The 20,018-nt window shown below is 36.6% G+C and overlaps 3 protein-coding genes across 4 annotated transcripts; 1 reads left to right on the plus strand and 2 right to left on the minus strand.

The window, feature by feature from the left end:
* Positions 1 to 2,352: 2,352 nt before the first annotated feature.
* On the minus strand, positions 2,353 to 6,371 carry LOC137003256 (probable G-protein coupled receptor 141). Of its 2 annotated transcripts, none has more exons than XM_067363348.1 (4): positions 6,098 to 6,371; positions 5,720 to 5,858; positions 5,574 to 5,608; positions 2,353 to 3,906 (listed from the first exon to the last, which is right to left on the minus strand). In XM_067363348.1, the coding sequence occupies exon 4, from the start codon at positions 3,891 to 3,893 to the stop codon at positions 3,000 to 3,002; it is 894 nt and encodes a 297-aa protein (XP_067219449.1). In that variant the 5' UTR covers positions 3,894 to 3,906; positions 5,574 to 5,608; positions 5,720 to 5,858; positions 6,098 to 6,371; the 3' UTR covers positions 2,353 to 2,999. The 2 variants fall into 2 exon arrangements, with proteins under 2 accessions (XP_067219449.1, XP_067219448.1); XM_067363347.1 differs by having other exon boundaries at positions 2,353 to 3,901; positions 6,098 to 6,370.
* Positions 6,372 to 9,057: 2,686 nt separating this feature from the next.
* si:dkey-94e7.2 (uncharacterized protein LOC100141353 homolog) lies at positions 9,058 to 12,150 on the plus strand. Its single transcript, XM_067363349.1, has 7 exons — positions 9,058 to 9,221; positions 9,819 to 9,934; positions 10,088 to 10,243; positions 10,382 to 10,486; positions 10,679 to 10,888; positions 10,982 to 11,174; positions 11,268 to 12,150. The coding sequence occupies exons 1-7, from the start codon at positions 9,199 to 9,201 to the stop codon at positions 11,368 to 11,370; spliced, it is 906 nt and encodes a 301-aa protein (XP_067219450.1). The 5' UTR covers positions 9,058 to 9,198; the 3' UTR covers positions 11,371 to 12,150.
* Positions 12,151 to 12,995: 845 nt separating this feature from the next.
* On the minus strand, positions 12,996 to 19,815 carry LOC137003928 (oxygen-regulated protein 1). Its single transcript, XM_067364241.1, has 3 exons — positions 19,147 to 19,815; positions 18,565 to 18,721; positions 12,996 to 18,442 (listed from the first exon to the last, which is right to left on the minus strand). The coding sequence occupies exons 1-3, from the start codon at positions 19,813 to 19,815 to the stop codon at positions 12,996 to 12,998; spliced, it is 6,273 nt and encodes a 2,090-aa protein (XP_067220342.1).
* Between the last annotated feature and the right edge of the window lie 203 nt (positions 19,816 to 20,018).

Here is a 20,018-nt window from a genome sequence, read left to right on the forward strand (position 1 = left end):
GGAGCAATGGACACTTCCTCTCTCAAGATCCATTAATGTACTAAAAACATATTTAAATCGGTTCATGTGAGTACAGTGGTTCAATATTAATATTATAAAGCGACAAGAATATTTTTGGAGCGCCAAAAAAACAAAATAACGACTTATTTAGTGATGGCCGATTTCAAAACAATGCTTCATGAAGCATCGGATCATAAATGAATCAGTGTGTCGAATCATGATTCAGATCGCGTATCAAACTGCCAACGGCTAAAATCACGTGACTTTGGCGCTCCGAACAGCAGATTCGACACACTGATTCATCTGTGCTCCGATGCTTCCTGAAGTATTGTTTTGAAATCGGCCATCACTATATACGTCGTTATTTAGTTTTTTTCTATCGGATTTCAACTAAAAAATCTTAATTTGTGATCTGAACATTAACGAAGGTCTTACGGGTGTAGAACGGCATGAGGGTAAGTAATAAATGACAGAATTTTCATTTTTTGGGTGAACTAACCCTTTAAGCATTTTTATTTTTCTGTTTCCAGGGCAATATCTCAGGACAGTTATTTCAGTGGGAGGCTAGCAGGGAGCACAAACATTTTCTGCATACCTTAAAAAATCACTATAGCAATATAATGTGATTAGGTTTGTTTTACATTAACTCACGTTATGTAGCGCGTTTTTTTTTTTTTTGTTTTGTTTTTTTTTAATGAGAAGACAATGTATTTTCGTTGACCTCTAGCCAAGGTGTCAACTTAGAGAGACCATGTTAGCTCTGTGTTTTGCAGTTTATGGTGTGTGCTGATCGGTCCCACATGATAATGTTTTTATGGTATGACAGTGAGTATATAATTAGTCATAGTTGTGGCTTCTGGGTTTGCCAAGTGTTCACCATACTAGTGCAGAGATGTAATTTTCAGTCGCCAACCATGGGTGTCACGGGTGTGGGTGCTATGGGTGTGTGTCATTTATTTGTTTTTCATAAAATAGGGCTTACTAACTTACAAATAAATATAGAACTTGTCTGTCAGAAAGAATAGCCAGTAGGAATGTGTTCACCATAAAAGGAACACCTTTAAAGTAAGAGGAAGAAGAAGTGTTTAATATCCTAACGTCAGGCTACACGCAGTTCTGAAATATAATTAACCCAGAAGTTTTCAAAAGTCGATTGAGGATGTAGTTAGAAGAACACTCATGCAAGTATTTCAACGACCTCTAGAGGGTGCTAAAATACAAAAACGAATTCTTTCTTTGCAGAAATGAGAATGAACGTCACAGTTGTTGAACTCTGTCATCCCTATTCCCAACACACATACTGTCAGTGTCGTGCGCTGTATTTGTATTGCTTTGACTTATTTCATGGTGTTATTTTATTATTTAAACGGCTGTCTTTGTGTGACACATTAAAGCCGTGACATACACCAAACAGTGATGGGCCTGTTGTAAACTTTATGGTTAGAACTATTAATGTTATGAGGAACTCACACCCACACCTTATCTCTCAAGTTCTTCACAAGTACAAAGAAAACATTCCCTAGAAAACTAAACATACGTGCATTTTGCTTCATGCGACATAGATATATGTAAAGTAATATATGGGACATTCTACAGAATTGGTGCAAACTGCTGTCCCACAACCAAAAAACACATTTAATAAGCATTTAAGTATTCAAATGTTAGATTTTTACTAAGATCCATCTATTATCTACTGAATCCCACAATAATATTTAAAATATCAGTAAGCTTAATATATATAAAATCATCATTTATTTGGGTACTTTGAATTGGGAGTTGGCTGTTCCAAACCATAACCCCTTAATTTCAACTGATAATTTCAAAATGATTTGAAATTTTTTTTTTTGCAATTTTTTCTATTGTTGTTTTTAAAAATATATTTTTGATTTGTGAAGTTAAAAATAATATTTATTTTATATTTTATTTTTAAATCATGAAACTTTATGTGGAAAAAAGTGATTTTAACTACACCCCTACATTTTTGATCAGGAAGTATTCCTTTACGTTTTAGTAGTGTTTTAGTATGCAAGTTAAAATTCTGTATTGTGATGTGGTGGCTAACAACACATTACTGTTACTACCGAAAATGTGCAGTCATGACCGAAACATGGGATGTTTTGTCACAAATAAAGTATATGGAATTATCAGTTAAAATGTTACGATAGTTTTTGGTTCAATGTATATTCAAACTAATGAATCAGTATGATGAACTTGACAACAAATCTTATAAATTACACTTCAAATATTGTTAAAATTGTAACCTGTGAAAACTTTTTTTTAAAAATAGCAAAAACTATATTTACGAGGTAGATATAAAAAAAATGTAATAGGTCAATATAACCCTTCTTATTAAATTATTTATTATTGTGTTTCAGTATAGCAACAAAAAATATTGTAAAACTTTCTGAAAATACTATATGAGAATGCACAATTACTAGAAATGTGTACCTTGGATATCATACAATTTGCATACATAACAATTTGTGACAAGACGTATATGTTATATTTACAGTATATAACATATAAAGAGAAATAAAAAAAAAATACATTCCATTCTTTATCAACAACATGAAGTGCATTAAATATTACACTACGTCAGGGTTTCCCAGACTGATGTTCATGAAGGAACTGATATTAATTAAGTCACAAAAATTTATTTTAAAAATCAAAACAATCAAAATTAAACTTTTACTAAAAAAAATGTTAGAAAAAATCTTTTACTGCAAAAACTGCACAATTTAACATCACTTCACAAACGGAATATAATACCTGACTATCTATTTCATTTCAAAAGATGAAAAAATTGAAATCCGTAAAATGTATGTATATATGAGTTTATTTTTTTTTAATAAATGAGTTTATTTCCCAAACATTCTGTCTTGCAAGACAATTGTTTTAAGCTTATAAGGCACAGAAGCGTCAAAAACAAAGAAAATAAAATGCAAATCAATTCCCTATATCAAAAACAATACAGAAACAAAATAAAGTCAACATAGTTGTTATAAACAGCAAAACCATCTCCTTGAATTTTTACGTTTGCATATATCTCTAGCAACAAAAACAATCATATCAAAGCAGCTGAAAGCAGTGACAGCAAGAAATACTTCATTTATATGAGAAATTTTTTCAGTCTTCCCATAATCAATCACAAAATATATTCTGAATCCTTGATAGGACACAAAACAAAAAAACATAATAGACAGGAAAACAACGTTTTTCAATTGAGCCCAGAACTCTTGACGTTGACATGTGGCCTTTCCATGTTTCTTAATTTCCTTTAGCAGGAAATACATTTGGAAAAATACCAGTACAGTCCAAATCAGCATCACTACTATGCAAATAGTATGGTTTAACACCTTCACAGCAGGGCTTTTGAGAGCCTCACCGAAATGAAAGCACTGTGTGGAATCATTCTGTGTTTTTCCATAGTTAGCCATAGTTGCTGGGAACATAGAGCCGAATATGACCAACCAGACGGCTGTACTTGCAATCGTGGCGTGAAGGACACGATGAAACTGTAGCTTGTGCTGCCGATCAGAGTGCTCCACATAACGCGCAATAAGAAGAAAGACATAAAAGATGAATGCAAGATACATGTGGGCGTGAATCATAACACTGACAATTTTGCAGAAATACAAGCCCAGAATCCAGCTTTCATCAAAAGCATAATAGTAAATGCGAAAGGGCACCGTGAGAAGGAAAATGGAGTGCACTGCTATGAGGTTTATCACAGATACTTTGGTGAAAGAGAGTCCTTTTTGGCGCTGTAGCATACAGGACATTAGTAAAACATTAAGAGTTCCACCAAGTAAGATGAATGAGTATAAGACCAGAAGAGAAATTCTGAAGTCCTCTGGCATGCCAGTGTGGTTTGTGATGTTGTTCATCATCATGCCTGACTCTGTGCTTTGAAAAAAGAAGACATTGTTGGTTTTACTTGCTTTAAAAAAGTAAATAATCACTACCGTTCAAAAGTTTGGGATCGGCAAGATTTGTTAATGCTTTTAAAACAAAAGTCAGTAAGTAAGTACGTTTTTTTTTTTTTTTTTTAAGAAATAAATACATTTATTTAGCAAGGATACATTAAATTGAATAAACAAAAGTGACAGTAAAGACAGTAAAAAGTAAAAGCTTTCTATTTCAGATCAATTTTGTTCTTTTGAACTTTCTATTTATCAAATAATCAACATTGATAATAAGAATAAATGTTTAACAAATCAATGATTTCTGAAGGGTCACGTGACACTGATGCTGAAATGATGCTGAAAATTCAGCTTTGCCACCACAGCAATAAATTACATTTTAAAATACATTCAAATAGAAAACAGTTATATTAAATTGTAATAATATTTCACAATATTCCGGTTTTTACTGTATTTTTGATCAAATAAATGCAGCTTTGGTGAAACACACATTAAAAAATCTTGCCGATCACAAGGCTATATTAGGGCTGTCAAAATTAACGCATTAACGCATTTTTTTTTTTCAGATTAATGCGTTAAAAATATTTAACGCAGCATCCGTTTTTTCCGTCATAATTTCGTTTCGTAATAAAACCATTCGTGCGCACAGAAAGACGAGCACCAGTATGGAGTTTTCTTTCGTGCTTGACCAAACAATAACACACAGAATTGTGGCAATTTGTGGCATTTTTTCGAGTATCTTCATAAGAGCAGTCTTAATTCAGTTAAATAGCGTCTTAAATTAACATGAAAAGTTGTGAGAAAATGACACGCGCGTCATGTTCGGCAGCGACAGTTCTTAAAGTCACAGCAGCCCAATTAACCCGTTGCTTTGATATCTGTCATTAATCGCACCAAAAATATTCTCGTCGCTTTATAATATTAATATTGAACCACTGTACTCGCATGAACTGATTTAAATATGTTTTTAGTACCTTTATGGATCTTGAGAGAGGAAATGTCATTGCTCCCTATATGCAGGTCTCACGGAGCCATCGGATTTCAACAAAAATATCTTAATTTGTGTTCCGAAGATGAACGGAGGTCTTACGGGTGTGGAACGGCATGAGGGTGAGTAATTAATGACATTATTTTCATTTTTGGGTGAACTAACCCTTTAAGCAAAGAACAAAGGCAACAGAGAAAATTGTAGCTTTAATAAGGCTATATTTAATTTATAATTTCACTTAAATTATGTTATTTTTTAAAGCTTTCAGTTATACTGTAATGTTGAACGTCTATAATTAGGCCTAATGTTTTAAAAAAAAAATCAATTTCATAGAAACATCAGTAGCTGTATTAGTATCAGTGATACTGACCTTCATTCATAAAAGATGCCATTAAACAAATAGGCTATATAAAATATACTATCTTTAAGTTGTTTCTACATTACATTTGGAGAGTAACTGTGAAAATATTACAATATAAAAATCCACTGTTTTAATTGTGCTTAATCACAGAAAAAAATGTGAGATTTAGAATTAGTTAATTTTTTTAATCGATTGACAGCACTAGCAGCCTATATAAAAAATTAAATGCTACACATATTACAAAACATAGTCTATATTATTATTTTTATTAGTTTTAAGATGAAATATAACATAAACTCACTTTTTTCACTCTTTTCCTGGTAAAATGTTTTTGCCCTGAAAAACATAGGTTAGACAAGATTCATCACATTTCTTCTTATCAATGTTTATCACTTCCCCCCTCAACATTTTGAAATGCATGTTAGCAGTAGCTTGTTCATATCATACCTGTCAAGGTAAAAAAAAAAAAAGGACCTGAAGATCTGTCCTATCTTCTAGATTGCTGAACTTGACGGGTCTTTCACATGAGGTAATATTAGCAGAAGCAGAAGTTTCAAAACGCTTCCCTTTTAATGCTTCTAAACACCTTTCAAAGAAAGCAAAGGAGAAAAAGATGAAGAAAATCTGCGTAACTGACAGTTTTAGTCAAGACAACCTGCATCTATATCTGTAAAGCAGACTTAAATCGCAAAAACCTTTGTTTTAATGTGTTTTTCATTTTAAAAAATTGGTTTATTCTGCAAAATTATACTGAAACACAACTATTTTGAATAATTCTACTGATACAAAGTTTAGAACATCGAGAAAACGATTACAGATACTTACCCATTTACCCTGGTATCAATCATATACTGAATATCAATAGTCCTTCAGCAAGAGCAGACAGACAGTTTGATGTAACAGAAACGGTTCATCCATTCACTGTAGGTGTCAAGAGAGCTGAAGATGAATATGATGTCAGCTTGTCAGTTTATGTGTAAATCTTCTGTCAGTGTCAAACAGCCAGCCCCCAGAGCCTTCAGGAAACACCTCTCAACTGTTATTTGCCACAGAAGAGATTAAAGATTTACAAATCTCTACGGCACAAATGAGGAAGTTAGAGAGCTTTTTACATTGTAACGTTTTCTTTCTCAATCTGGTCTTCCTGCTCCATTTTTCTCACTGTCTTAGGAAGAAGTTTTGCTTTGTTTCTCCTTGCTCTCTTATCCTATTTTTAAGTTCTTCTTTCCTGTAGTCATACACATCTGTGATTAATGTCATGTTAATGCACATTGATCCAGTTAACACCCCAGACTTTGCTATATAAACTACAGCGAGATCAACAAAACTTTGTCTTTTATTGATGAGGTCCATAATTTTGTCTAATCTTTGTCTTGTCTTTTGCTAGCTAAGATGATCATGAAAGTAAACAGTATATTCTCATGAGACAATGTTATTTTGGCAATATCCTAGTAAAAGGTAATATAATAATGGTGGTATGGCCAATGGTGGTACACTCCAATGTTTTTCTAGAAAAAAGTCTATTTTTGGCTTATATTCAATCTTTTGACTGAGATATAATTAAAAATGTAATTAAGTATTCTATGTATACTTGGCTTGTAGTTGTGTTTAATCTTTTGTTTGATTAGCCTATATTAAATACCTTTTTTCGCAGTTTTACAAACTGTCTTATTATAAACTTACATTGTTTGAAAATATTGATTTATAAAGAAATATGTTCCTAATTCTGAGTATAGTCCACTTGTACTGAATTTACTCCAACTCTTTCCCTGCCATTGACTGAATTTTCAGGCTATCATTGTTTTCACTGATATACGGTAGGGGGCGCTATGACACATCTTCTGAAAGAGTACAGAATCTCCAGATCAAAACACAGGAAAAGAACAAGCTGAACCGACGATAGAAGATTGCTTATGCAAATGTAAAATAATGCGATCATCAAATTAAACAGCATGTAAATCAAAACTGGCTAACGTTATACTGAATGAAATGTCGACCCAGGACAAGCTATAGGACTGTGATGGGGCTGTTGATGGACTCAATCTACTCCATCTGTGTTTTGATCATCATAGTCTTTGACAAAAAATGCAATTTTCTCAGCTTTTTTTTATATATATAAAACTGTATATACAGTATGTGAAATGTAAAGTTGTAGCAATCCAGAAGTTCGAGCTGGAAGACGATTAAACTGACTTTTAACCCTTTCGATCGTGAGTTTAAAATATTCTAACTGTCCCCCCAGAGTGAGCTTTTTTAAGGCGACTTTTATTTTAGAACGTTTGCCTTTAATGTTTCCATGGCGACGCGTCTTGCGTGTCACGAGCGCTGAACGCAGCAACAATAACACTGTATGACAGATGGATCGCTATTATTTAGTTTTTCCTTTTATATTTAAAATATTCGCAAAATTGCTTACCATGTCATCAACTATATGATATTCCGATTCTCAAATATGTGTGAGTGTGCTTTGTCGTTTTAAAACCTTTATAAATGATCTTTATCTTGATCTATAATGCGAGATGGGCGCCGCCATCTTAGTTTGCGCTGCAGTTCACAGAGTCCTGTCAGTCGGATTTACAGCAGGTGAATTCATCAATTTCTCCCGAAATATATGCAAGTAAGTGGCTGGTGAACTGGAAAAATAATAGAGTAAACTTTATAGTTACTTAGGCCCATTATGTGTGTCTGATATGAATAAATGTCGGCAAATTATATTTGTTATTGCTGCTTCCACTGATGTCGGACATCAGTGTGTATTTTATAAAACTCTTAATGTATTGTTTTAATGGTGCTTATGCATATTTAAATGTCTGAAACCTTAAAAGAAACATTATGTTGCTGAAAACACTGCATAGCTGTGATATATGACAAGAGCTGCGCGCGTCCGTCTCGCAGCCAGAGCGCGAAAGCACAGTTTGAATCTGGCAGTTATGTGACGTCGCTAAACGTTCGAAATCCCATATGTGGTACCGTACGCCCAGGGGCACTGAAATAAAAATCCCATATGTGGGACCGTACCGCTCAAAGGGTTAATGAACACAGAGTGAAAACAAGCACTACACACTCTAACACAACATTAACTACCCTAACTACGCTACCCTATATCAGACAATGACTTCGCAGGCAGCGTTTGCTCACTAAGGCACCCCAGGAAACTGATTTTGGACAGACTTCTGAGTCAGCATAATGGTTTAATGATCTACAGCAAAATAGAGCAAGCTTTGGTGGTAACCTTTTACAGTCTATGGTGGTAACTAAGCAGCATTTCTCAGTTTTTGGGTGCAGCCCTTAAATACACAAGGGAAGCTAATCAACAGAACAGGGAACAGGTGTGAACTATTTAGTAGACACCATGGAAACTAAATAGTGGTGGGAAAATGAGAACAAAGGAAACAGGAATTAGAATTTAAAACAAAACGAAACCAACATACATGTGGCTATGTGTGTGTGTGTGTGTGTGTGTGTGTGTGTGTGTGTGTGTGTCTGTGAGAGCACACATGCGGTTCCCTTTCTATTGCATATATTCCTTTACAAGAGAATGAATGTAATCCCACTCTGCTGTTTGTAATTTCATATTTCTAAATGAATTGTTTTGTGTACTCCATTCTACTGATCATTTACACACAACTGATGTATAACCTGTCAATTGTTTTAAATGGTAATGCATATTTTAAATTGTTCAAATTCAACATGAATAGGTTCAAAACATGCAGCAAGTTCCCAGAATCCAGTGAGGAATGCATTCACGCTGAGTTAACAGTAGATCAGTGTTTTAAACTGATTAGCCCTGGATTAGTCTGTTCAATTTCTAATCCAAACCAGTGCACTGTGCCTCACGCTAAACAATGCAGTCTCAGTGCAGTATCTGTGAACAACTCCAGAGGGAAGTCATGTGTTGTCTTTAGAAAATCTTTGCACTGAGCAAGATGTCCAACATATACACTCTAAGGTAGGTGTATAATTTCTGTCTTTTTAAGCAAACATACAATTGACATAACTAAAACTTTATAACAGGAAACATGTACTGTAAATTGCTATCACGACTTTTATTTAATCTGCTACAGTAATTCATATTTTTGGTTAGTTCAGAAATATTTCAAAAGGTTATTATATATTGTACAAACTCATTAAGACTGGATAGTATAGATCTGCCACTGTTTATATAGTGTTTTATTGTTTTTTTATTGAGTCATTTACTTCTTATTCAGCATGTGTTGTATCTCTTGTTAAGAAGTGATTCTTAAAGCTGTAGTTCACCCAAAAATGAAAAATCTGTCATCATTTACTCACCCTCAAGTTGTTCCAAACCTGTATGAATTTCTTTCTTCTGCACAAAAGAAGATAATTTGAAGAAACCAATAAAAATACCAAAATTTTTCTGAATATCTTCTTTTGTGTTCAGCAGAAAAAAGAAATTAATTTGGAACAACTTGAGGGTAAGTAAATGATAGAATTTTCATTTTGGAGTGAACTACCCCTTTAAAGGAAGTTCACATTTGTGCAACGTCCCTTTAAATTACATTTACTGTATGATGCATTTGCACAGAGAACTTTTCGGTGGCCAGTGGTCATCTGATGCACAACTTGATGGCAAAACAGTCATTATCACTGGAGCAAATACTGGCATTGGAAAAGAAACCACAAGAGACCTGGCAAAACGCGGTATCACATTTAACTTATTCTTGTGTTCTCTCTTTGTTATGTAAATCTGGTTCTAGAAACTCAAACTAAAAAAAACATGAAATGCATGGTACACAAATGTATCTTTCTAAGAAACCAATGATAAAAGTCATGGTTTTTGGAGTTGTTCCACAGGGACCAGGATAATAATGGCTTGCAGAGACATTGAAAAAGCAGAAAGAGCACAGAAAGAGATAATGGAGGAATCAGGAAACCAAAACATAGTGATCAGAAAACTAGACTTGTCTGACACCAAGTCAATAAGAGAATTTGCTGAGGTTATCAACAATGGTAAGTGATTAATATAAGAGTTTTACACTCAATTTGATCTAACAAATTTGAAATTTGTGTGCCAGTGTATACCAGTGTGCCTACTACAGCAGACCAAAATAATTATTAAAAAACTCTTTTTTTTCCTCTTGTTTCCAGAGGAGAGAGCACTTCACATACTCATTAACAATGCTGGGATCATGATGTGTCCCTACTCTAAAACAGCAGATGGTTTTGAGATGCAGTTTGGTGTCAACCACTTAGGTAAAGTGTTTTTCCTTGTTCATTCAAGTGCAGTGTGTCACTTCAGTGCTATCTTAAACAATTATCCTAACTGTCTTGTTCCAACTTTAAAATCTTGTCTTTCTGCATGTTTAATGCTACGGACTTATATGTATTATGTTGTTGCACTATTACTTGTAATATACAAGTAAATAAATAATTGATGTCACTTAGGTCACTTCCTGTTAACCTTCCTGCTGATTGATCTGCTGAAGAGATCCGCCCCCTCAAGAATCATCACCCTTTCCTCCATGGCTCATAGTTGGGGCACTATAGCACTTGATGATATCAACAGTGAGAGGAATTACCACAGTAGGAGGGCATATGGTCAGAGTAAATTGGCTAACATCCTTTTCACTCGTTCCTTGGCCAAAAAACTCAAGGGTAAGTGTTTGTTAAAAATAGGGATAATTAAATAAATGGGAAAATTAAAGGGTAATTTTGGAGTACTTTTTGATCATTACATTTTATCCTCAGACACAGGTGTCACAGCATATGCAGTCCATCCAGGAATTGTGCGAACAGAACTTAAAAGACATATGAATCTTGGGCTTCTAATAATGTGGAAAGTCGTCAGACCTTTCACAAAGACCCCAGTGCAGGGAGCACAAACTACCATCTACTGTGCAGTACAACCAGAATTAGACACAGAGAGTGGTGGTTACTACAGGTAATACAGTTGCAGAGGCCTCATCACATATGAATTGACTGGAACCCAAATTAAATTTGTTTTTCCTCTTTATTCCTTACCCATTTTCTAAAGCAACTGCAGACCTTCAAGATGCACCAGAGCTGCTAGAGATGATGAAATGGCTGAGAAACTTTGGGAGCTCAGCTGCAGGATGCTGGGAATACTCTGGGATTGAACACAATGAGTGGAATTTTCTTTGTTTCCCATGAACAATTCAGTTAACCCATCCAACATGCACACCCAAGCAAAAAATTCAAAGACACAAATCAATAAATATTTATTGTTCAGTAGCATGTTTTTATTTCAAGGTCAACAAAATTGTCCAATTAGAATAATGATTTTCCATTCTTGCACAAAAAAAAAAAAAAAAATGGAATTAGTTCTCCACTTGCATTATAAAATTAAAATATTTTGGATATAGCAGCCACAATGGTCTAGATTCTGATATAGGCAATCACATTATATGGCAAGCAAATTCCCATACACTGACATTAAAGTCAGGTTCAGCTGTTTGATCTTCCATAGGCAATATTTCCTTAAACCCCACACTGCTTAACAACACAGTTTTGTGGGAACTAAGCTAATTTGTCCTCTTATCCAAGAACAATCAGAATGAGCCCTGCCTTTATACCCTTATTTTTATTTTATTTTTTTATTTATTTATTTTTTTGTGATTTCTGGTCCAATTTATTTGATCTGTTTGTAATGCTTATATTTATTAAATTTCATCTGTGTAAAGCAACATTAAGTTTCACTGATGTCAATCAGTTGAGGATTTCTGCATGTATATTAAACAACAGTTGTTGTGCTAAAGGAAATAAGTATATAAGACCTATTGTTGTATACCCTTAAATAAGATAGATCCTTTGTAGAGGTGTTTAATGTATATTTTATTTGATACCAGCACAATAAAAATAATCACGTTTAATGTGATAATGATGACAGCTGCCTTCATGCACAATCAGATTTTTACATTGTTCTCTTTCTGAGGATATAGTGCTATATTATACTGCATTAAAAAAACATTTCTCAAAACATGAAATACACTAAAAATCTCAAAATGAGCAATCAATTCAAACCATAAATATTTGTTTCGTCAGTTTGACATTTTTGACAACAGAAAACAGAGCATTGTTCACTATCTTTCTATTCTAACCACATGATGTTATTTAAAGTAACAGTAATCACATTTCTATATATAATTTAGGGATTTAGCCACTTTGAAATGTGGTTCAAAGAGTTGAGGCAACGCATCTTGAGAGATCATTCAGCAGACCGCCCTTCAAAAAAGGTACTTTGCACGCTGTTTTAAACTTGCACATTACCTCGTTTTTATTATTATTATTATTATTATTATTATTATTATTATTATTTTAGTATGCCAGTCTCTACATCTCTGGAAAAATAAACAAGCATATTTTGGTGCTGAAAGTGATTTTTTTTTTTTCTTCATCTTATCATTAAAATAAGAGACAGGCCCACATTATGAAATACAACAATAAAAAGCTTACTTTTCTCTCTATGAGAAATACCACTTAGGAATAAATTCAAGTAAATCAGATCAACTGTGCAATATAGCCCCTGTGAAGTGAAAAGACATGTTTGACATAGCCCAAAACGGTTTAAAACACAAAAGCTTAAAGTCCAGCAGGCACCCAAGTGAGGAAATTAAAGTCTTATCACTGCAGTTGTCTTTACATTATATGTGCTGTTGAAACAATTTAAGCATATAAACTATAACTGAAATTTGACAATACCTTAAATAGAAGCTATTGTAGCTGGTACATTTTCCCTTTTGAACTATAGTATTGGGCAGTGTTGCCCACACCTGAGACTTGTACCCTCCCTCGACTCCTCCTCTTGTACTGTCCGATTGTCTTGACTCTGAGATCTGTTAGTACCAGATCCTGACCCCTCCTGTGGATGAACTTTTCCATCAGGCAGTTTGAACTCAACAGACGCAAATGAAGACATACTTCCATTTTTCTTTGCCCACATTTTAGAAGTCTCACCCTTCGGAGATACCCTAAGTTCCTTGTTCCTCCTAGCATCCCTTCCACCGCTACCACTGTTGACACTTTGAGCATCTAAGAGAGGATCGGAGTCACTGCAATGTGACATATTGAAGTATCTACACTTCGGTGTAGGGGGTTTAGCCATGTCCTCCAGCTCTGAAGAGGATATTACCGCCAGAGGCGAGGCTTGGTTCTCACAACACGGGTAGGGTAAATCCTCACTCCTGTTGTCCTGAGCTGTGTCAACTGATGTGGTGTCTCCATTTCCATACATTCCCATGGACACAGGAGGAGAGTTTCGGATGAGGTGGTTTTCTTTGAGAAGCCACCTGCCTTTATCAATGAGCACTCCTTCTCCAGAGTCCACGTTATCTTTTAAAGCCACGCCCTGTACCGACTCAGAGTCTCCATCAAGTGAACTTATTTCACTAGGTGATCTACTGTGGCAAAGTGTTTCTTGTATTGCACTTTTAGCATCCTGAAAAGAAGCAAGACTACTGCTTTTTAAACTTGGACTGGAAGTATGTTTTGTCATCATCCATGTAGACGATTTTGTCAAGCCGTTCTCTTTTATGTGGTTTGTTCTTTTTGGCTTCTCTGTGCTTTGTTTTATGATTTCTCGAAAGATATGTAACCTTTCATCCTCCTCTTCTTCTCCACTCTCAGTAAAAAGCTCATGCGACTGGTATCCACCATTGTCAGATGTGTCAGGCCTGTAATCAGACAGATCTGATGTATTAGGGCTCGGGAGACGTTTTTGACCATACTGATCATTTGTCTTTTGGCAAGCCATAAATATCTCCCTCATTTTGCATTTGTCGGGCTCCAATCTGAGGTTGCCGTTTGAATCGCATGTGAGAGTCAGGGTAGAGGACAACAAAGCCGAATTGATTAAGTCTAACAGCTCTTGTGAGATCTCAGTTGGATGTAGTAGATAATGATACCCATGTTCCATACCCAAACTCTCTGCTTTCTCAAACTGGTGCTCACTTTTACTCATACTGCTGCATGACTCCCTTTCCACTGAATCTTCAGTACATGCAATAGAGTGTCGAACACCATTCACATTATAATTATGAGAATCAAACAAGCTGCCGCAATCATCCTCTTCTACATCACACTCTTCCTTTTTATCTGTGGGACTACCTTCCTCTAAAGTCTGAACTTTGTAGGGTTCGGAATCACTTGTGTATGACTTTTTTTCTGTCACATCCTCATCCACAGCCTCAGGATCTGTGATTGGTTCAGAATCTGGATCTGCATTTTCACAAACTTCAGAGCTCTCATGGTCCACATCATTAATGTCATGTTCTTCTTTAATTTGTTGTGTTTTCTCATATTCAGCTTCAGGGGTCATACTATTCTCATCATTACTGCCATGTTGAGGGCTAATGTTACTGCAGTGTGGATCAGGATCCTCAACTTCTGAGACCTCTGGAGTAGCATCTTCTTGTTGATCCGCATCTGGAGACATCACCTGATCATCTTCTTGACTGGATGATTCTAATGTTTGCTCTCTACATTCACCCTCTGTATCATGGTGAGGCAATGACTTCTCAGAGGGCTCTGAGTGAAAGGACTCACGGTCTGATAAGATGGACTTGGTTTCTTGCTCCTGTCCTCCATCACTGATTGTTTCCTCAAAATCAGAATGATCAGCTTGCTCTCTGACACAGTCCTCAGCTGTACTGTACTGATTGTCCTCATTAGGCTCAGTTAATTCTCTGTCTGGAAATTGCACACACTCAGTTTCTGACGCTGAACATGAGCGTTTGGCATCTGTGTCATCAGGTTCTGAAGCATCTGATTTTTCACTAGGTTCCCTGATGTTCTTTATGATGTCCTCCTCCTCAACATCAGTGTCTTCTATATTCTCTGGAGTTACATTGTCTTCTCTTTCAGACATATTGTCTTGGCCTTCAGAAACTTCTTCTCCAGCTACATCTATCACCTTTTGTTCTGATGTTGGAGAACATTTTTCTTCAGTGTCTTTGTTTTCAGATTCTGAGTCTTCATAGATTATCCTTTCTTGCATGTTCTCTGCATATATCTGGTTGTTATCAGAAGTTTCTAAAACCTCTGTTTTATTTGAATCACTACCATTACCCTCAGGTGATTGATTGGGTACTGCTATGCCAGAATCTTCGTTACCAAGGTCCTTTAATAATGTTTCTGAGTCAGAGGAATGAGGTCGAATTGCATGCATTTCCTGAGATTCAGGTGTTTTGGGATCATTGGTTATGTCATCATTGGTTGTGTCATTGTCTTGGCCATCATTCTCATTTTTCTCCTCCATGTCAGCAGCTTTCTTTAAACTACCACTCAAGGAGCCATCACTATTTTCCTTTTCTTTACCTGAGTTTTCGCTGGTGTTGATTAAGTCTGTCTGATTAAAATACTTTAGTTCTCCTTCAACAAGAGAGGAAATCTCTCTGTGAAGATCTTCAGGCATGTTCAGTTCATCCAGTAACTGTTCTATACTAAAATTGTTCTGTTTGTCCTGATCCTCCGTTTCTCCTAAGTCCACTTCTACAGCAAACTCCTGCTCTGATAGTTTTGGTGAGACTGGCGGACTTTCTCCAAAGACATTTTGCTCTTGGAAATCTCTCCAGCTTTGTTTTAATTTGGACGAAGTTGAACTCTGAAGACTGGTCAAGCTGGCCTTTAGCTCATCTTCATCTTTAATATTAGATATTTTTTCCAAGGACTGCATTACTTGCAGGGCTTCGGGGCAGACGTTAGAGTTGCTGGCTTGCGATTCATCTTTGTAGAGGTCTGGAAGGCCATCTCTCAGAGTCATCAGTGACAAGAAGGACACAAATGCTCTGGATGGAGAACCAAAGGCAGAGGCCACCTGAGATGAGAAGTCCGGGACGCTACTTGACTTTTCCTTTTCCACAGGCGTTAAGCGGGTCTGACTCAATGCCCGCTTGATGGACTGCACAGACAAACACAACTGTTGCAAAACTGGTTTCATGCCTGACCTAACACTAACCTCTGTACTTTGTGATGTCCCAGAAGGGCCTGGGAGAACCAAGTTCTCAGATGACTTGTGCATTCTTACAAGATCCTCCTGTTCAGAATGTACCCTCAAAATTGGCATCGATTTACAAAAAACTATCGGCCTTTGTGGCTCGGTTGGCTCTCCCTCGCACCTTATTTGTACAGGTGGGCGAGACATTGGCCTCTCATCAGCATTATGTTCTAGAACAGGTCCTTCATCCTCTACGTTATCCTTTTCAGGGTCACTTTTAATCTCAGAACCATCAGTGGGCATAGAGGAGTCACTCCCTATACGAAATACCGCCCTTGGTACAATCTCTGGATGATCCGTCTCATCGTCATAGGGCACAGATTCTGGTTCAATTTTTTTCAGCCAGTTTTCAACATACTGATGTACACTGGAGGAAGAAGACTGTAGCACAGGCAATGACACACTTTCACTCAACTCCTGTTTTTGAGTAGACGATTTTGATCTGACGCCATTCATTGACCTTTGTTTCGGTAGCCTCTTTGGAGCTGGATGGGCTGGCAATCGAATGTCTAAACTGTTCTTCTTTAGTTTAGGGCCTTGAGAGTCACTGTCATTTTTGTTTACTTTGTGGGAGATGTCTTTGATGGATTTATCTTTTAGCTTAAGATCTTCATCTGACCATCTTTTATTCCCAATTTTAAAATTCAAGTTTTTACTGTTTGGAGAACTTTCAGATGTTTTCATCTTCTTATTTTTGTCTCTTACAGCTTTGTGTTCACGTTTGTCACTTTCCGCTGAGCTAGTCTTTTTCTCTGATCCTGTGTGGCTCCGTGTGTCTGACTTCATTTGCAGGTCTTTTGAAGAGCCTGGAGCACTGCCCTTTATTTTTTTTCCAAGCCCAGATGATTCAGAAGAAGTGCTTTTCTTAGATTTTTTGGACTTTGGGGTATTATTTTTATTAGCAACAATACTTTTATCATGAGAGTCGTGTTCCATTGTGACTGTTGGATGCATATTAATTTTCTTTTCATATTTTTCAGAAGTGCACTCAACCAAGGTTTGTTTTTCATCATCAGTGAGGACAGATGGATTTTTGTTTATCTTTTTTGGAGGTGTTGAACAGGCAGATGACAATGACAGCATATTAGTTTTTCCACCTTCCTGGGAGGTAGAGCTTGTGGACTGTCTAGCGAGATCCACATCACAATCATTACTTGATGAAGGGGGTCCTGAGTCTGTTGAGCTTGGCTTACTTTGAGGCAAAGCTTTTGTGTGGTATCCAGGCTTGTTGTCCACATCCACCTGTGTATTTGCATAGTAATTGTCACACGCACCCTGTGTTTCATATATGTGCACCACAGTCTCTGTTATTCCCATTGTCCCATTATTTTGTAGCTGGAGAACCTCTGCCATGCCTGAGGATCTGAAGGAGGAGTGAGACTTCTTCTGCTTAACTTCTCCTGATTCTCTCTTCCCAGGTTTTGACACGGTTCTTGTGCTGCTGCTACTGCTGCGACTGACCACACAGTAACCTTCGGTCAGCTCTCCCTGTGCAGTTCGCTCCATGAACGAGTATGCACCCACTGTACTCTCCTGAACTTCAGTCTCTGAAACAGTTTTGATGTTTTCGACTGAGGCCTCTTTTCTTTGTTGTCTGGGGCCTGGAGTGGGCAGCCTTCTAAAGATGGGCTTAGGTTTATCAGAAGATGCATCACTGCCATAATTTTCTCTTTCTTCCTTGATGAACCCTACAGATTTGTTAGCGAGTGTATTGATTTCTTTTGAATCTAGGCTGTGAGGTCCATTTGAGTCTTTGCCTGAGTCATTGGTTACATCTAATGATTTTGTACTTGATTCTGGCTTAGAATTGCACACTGCCCTCTGCTGGCTATTAATGGAGTTGCGACTCAGTGTAGTTGTCCAGTGGATCATTTCCTCTTGTTTTATAGTAAGATGCACCTTCATCTCCACTGTCATGCTGCCATCCTCATTGACCCGAAATGATTTTTCAATGTCGTCTTCGGTAGGCATGATGGGGTAATTCCTCTCCTCCACACCCTCCATATTGTCACAGGTCTCCATCTCATCTGATCCCACTGGCTGACTACCTTCGGTCTGCATTGATTCATTCTCTGTCCTATTGTGCTCTGTTAGATTTCCATTTAGTGACTTATTGATCTGCTCTACAAGGAACCTCTCAGAAGATAAAGAGAAATTCCTTGATCTTGAAAAAGTCCCAGCTGGAATCTTTTTTTCTTCTAATGGATGAATGGAATTAGAAGATGGACGATGGTTGGGGGGGAGAGAGAGAGAGAGAAAAAAACCATCACTAAAGAGAAGTGCAAAATAAATCAATATTTAAAAAAATATTTAGGCTTACGTGTTAGTGTCTCTGTTTGTGTTGGACCCAAGGATTCAGATATCCTTGACTGGATTTTTCTGGGAGTTTGGAAATTGTAGTTTCCTATTCTGAAGGGTTCGTTACCAGTTGCCACAACAATCCCAGAGCACAAAATGAGGGCAGGAAGACCTTCAATCTATAAATAAAAAAGAAACTTAATGTATGTCCAGTAAAAAAACATAAGTTCAAACATTAGGACATAAATTTGATAGCAAAACAAAACTATCTAAAAGATATTTCAAGACCGATATTGTAAAAGAGTTGCTAAAATCTTTTGTATGAAACAAAACATAACCTTTTAAAAGCCATTTTAACCATTCAGGGTGTGAAAAAATAAATAAATAAATATATATGTATATTACAGAATATAAAAAGGCATTAACATATTTTAAATATATGTTTTAATTTAATCAAATTCTACCATCCCCAAAGAGCACTTCATTATTTGTTTTATTCAGACACTTACTGCTGCTATAACCATGTTTAATCCTAATTACAGTATACCATTCTTCTGTGATAATTTTAGCCAGAAAAAAAGACATTTTTATATTATATACTTACTCGTATGCCATCTTCTGTGTAAAGCTTCACAACTGGGAACTGCATCACTTGAGAAAGATAATCCAAAAGAGCTTCAAAATTTGGTGCTGTTCTCCTATGAACTACAATTACTCGCTTCATGCTCGGATCCCTGTTTTTATACACCGTTAGTCTTTTTGGTGTCCGCACCACCACAGCGTTTTCTGCCATTTTTACTGTCCTTGTGGTGACTTCATTTTTCTTCGCTAGCTGCCGGACCAGTGCTCTGCGTGCTCGGCGTCCCGCACTGACGGGTCTGGTAGTGTTCCAGGGGAGCTGTCTCTTGTTGACCTCGTCCAAGTTAAAAGGCTTGACTTTCTTCTGATCTGAGCACAGATAGGAACCCCCATCCTGCACATCATCGAGAGTACAGACAGCATGTGTACCCCTTGGTGTTGTGATGGTCCTTACCCCAAATGGTAGAGGCACTTTCTTGGAGAGGGCATCTAGAAGAGCATCAAAAGTTTTAAAAGTGCGGCTGTTGATGACCATCCGGTGCCCTGTGAACTGAGGGTCCCCGCTTTTGTAGAAACACACCCTTTTAGTGGTAATGGGGTCTGGGTGGGGGGGCAAGGGCCTGGAGACCAATGTTTGCATGCTCCCAGAGGACACATCAGGATAAGGTGCATCATTAAGAGGCGTTGTGCTCATATTAAAAAATACTGTAAAATAAATCAAAGAGCCAACAGTTATTTAACAAGCAAAAAAAAGAAATTGTTCTGTTTAATATGACTTTTTTTAACATCACATTTTCATTTTCATTTTTTTGTGCATAATAACAACACAAATCCTGCATTACATGCCATAATATTGTTCTCATTAGTCCCATTAGCTTCTACCGTACTCAAAAAGCT

The sequence above is a fragment of the Chanodichthys erythropterus genome, chromosome 16, assembly GCF_024489055.1.
Source record: "Chanodichthys erythropterus isolate Z2021 chromosome 16, ASM2448905v1, whole genome shotgun sequence".
Taxonomy (NCBI): Eukaryota; Metazoa; Chordata; class Actinopteri; order Cypriniformes; family Xenocyprididae; genus Chanodichthys; species Chanodichthys erythropterus.

Coding starts and splice junctions, on each gene's coding strand:
- si:dkey-94e7.2 (XM_067363349.1), top strand. CDS start 9,199: ATGTCCAACATATACACTCTAAG. Junction 9,222..9,818: donor TCCAACATATACACTCTAAG/GTAGGTGTATAA, acceptor GCATTTGCACAG/AGAACTTTTCGGTGGCCAGT. Junction 10,889..10,981: donor CTTGGCCAAAAAACTCAAGG/GTAAGTGTTTGT, acceptor TTTTATCCTCAG/ACACAGGTGTCACAGCATAT.
- LOC137003256 (XM_067363348.1), bottom strand. CDS start 3,893: ATGATGATGAACAACATCACAAACCACACTGGCATGCCAGAGGACTTC.
- LOC137003928 (XM_067364241.1), bottom strand. CDS start 19,815: ATGAGCACAACGCCTCTTAATGATGCACCTTATCCTGATGTGTCCTCT. Junction 18,722..19,146: donor ACACAGAAGATGGCATACGA/GTAAGTATATAA, acceptor TTTTATTTATAG/ATTGAAGGTCTTCCTGCCCT. Junction 18,443..18,564: donor ACAAACAGAGACACTAACAC/GTAAGCCTAAAT, acceptor TTCATCCATTAG/AAGAAAAAAAGATTCCAGCT.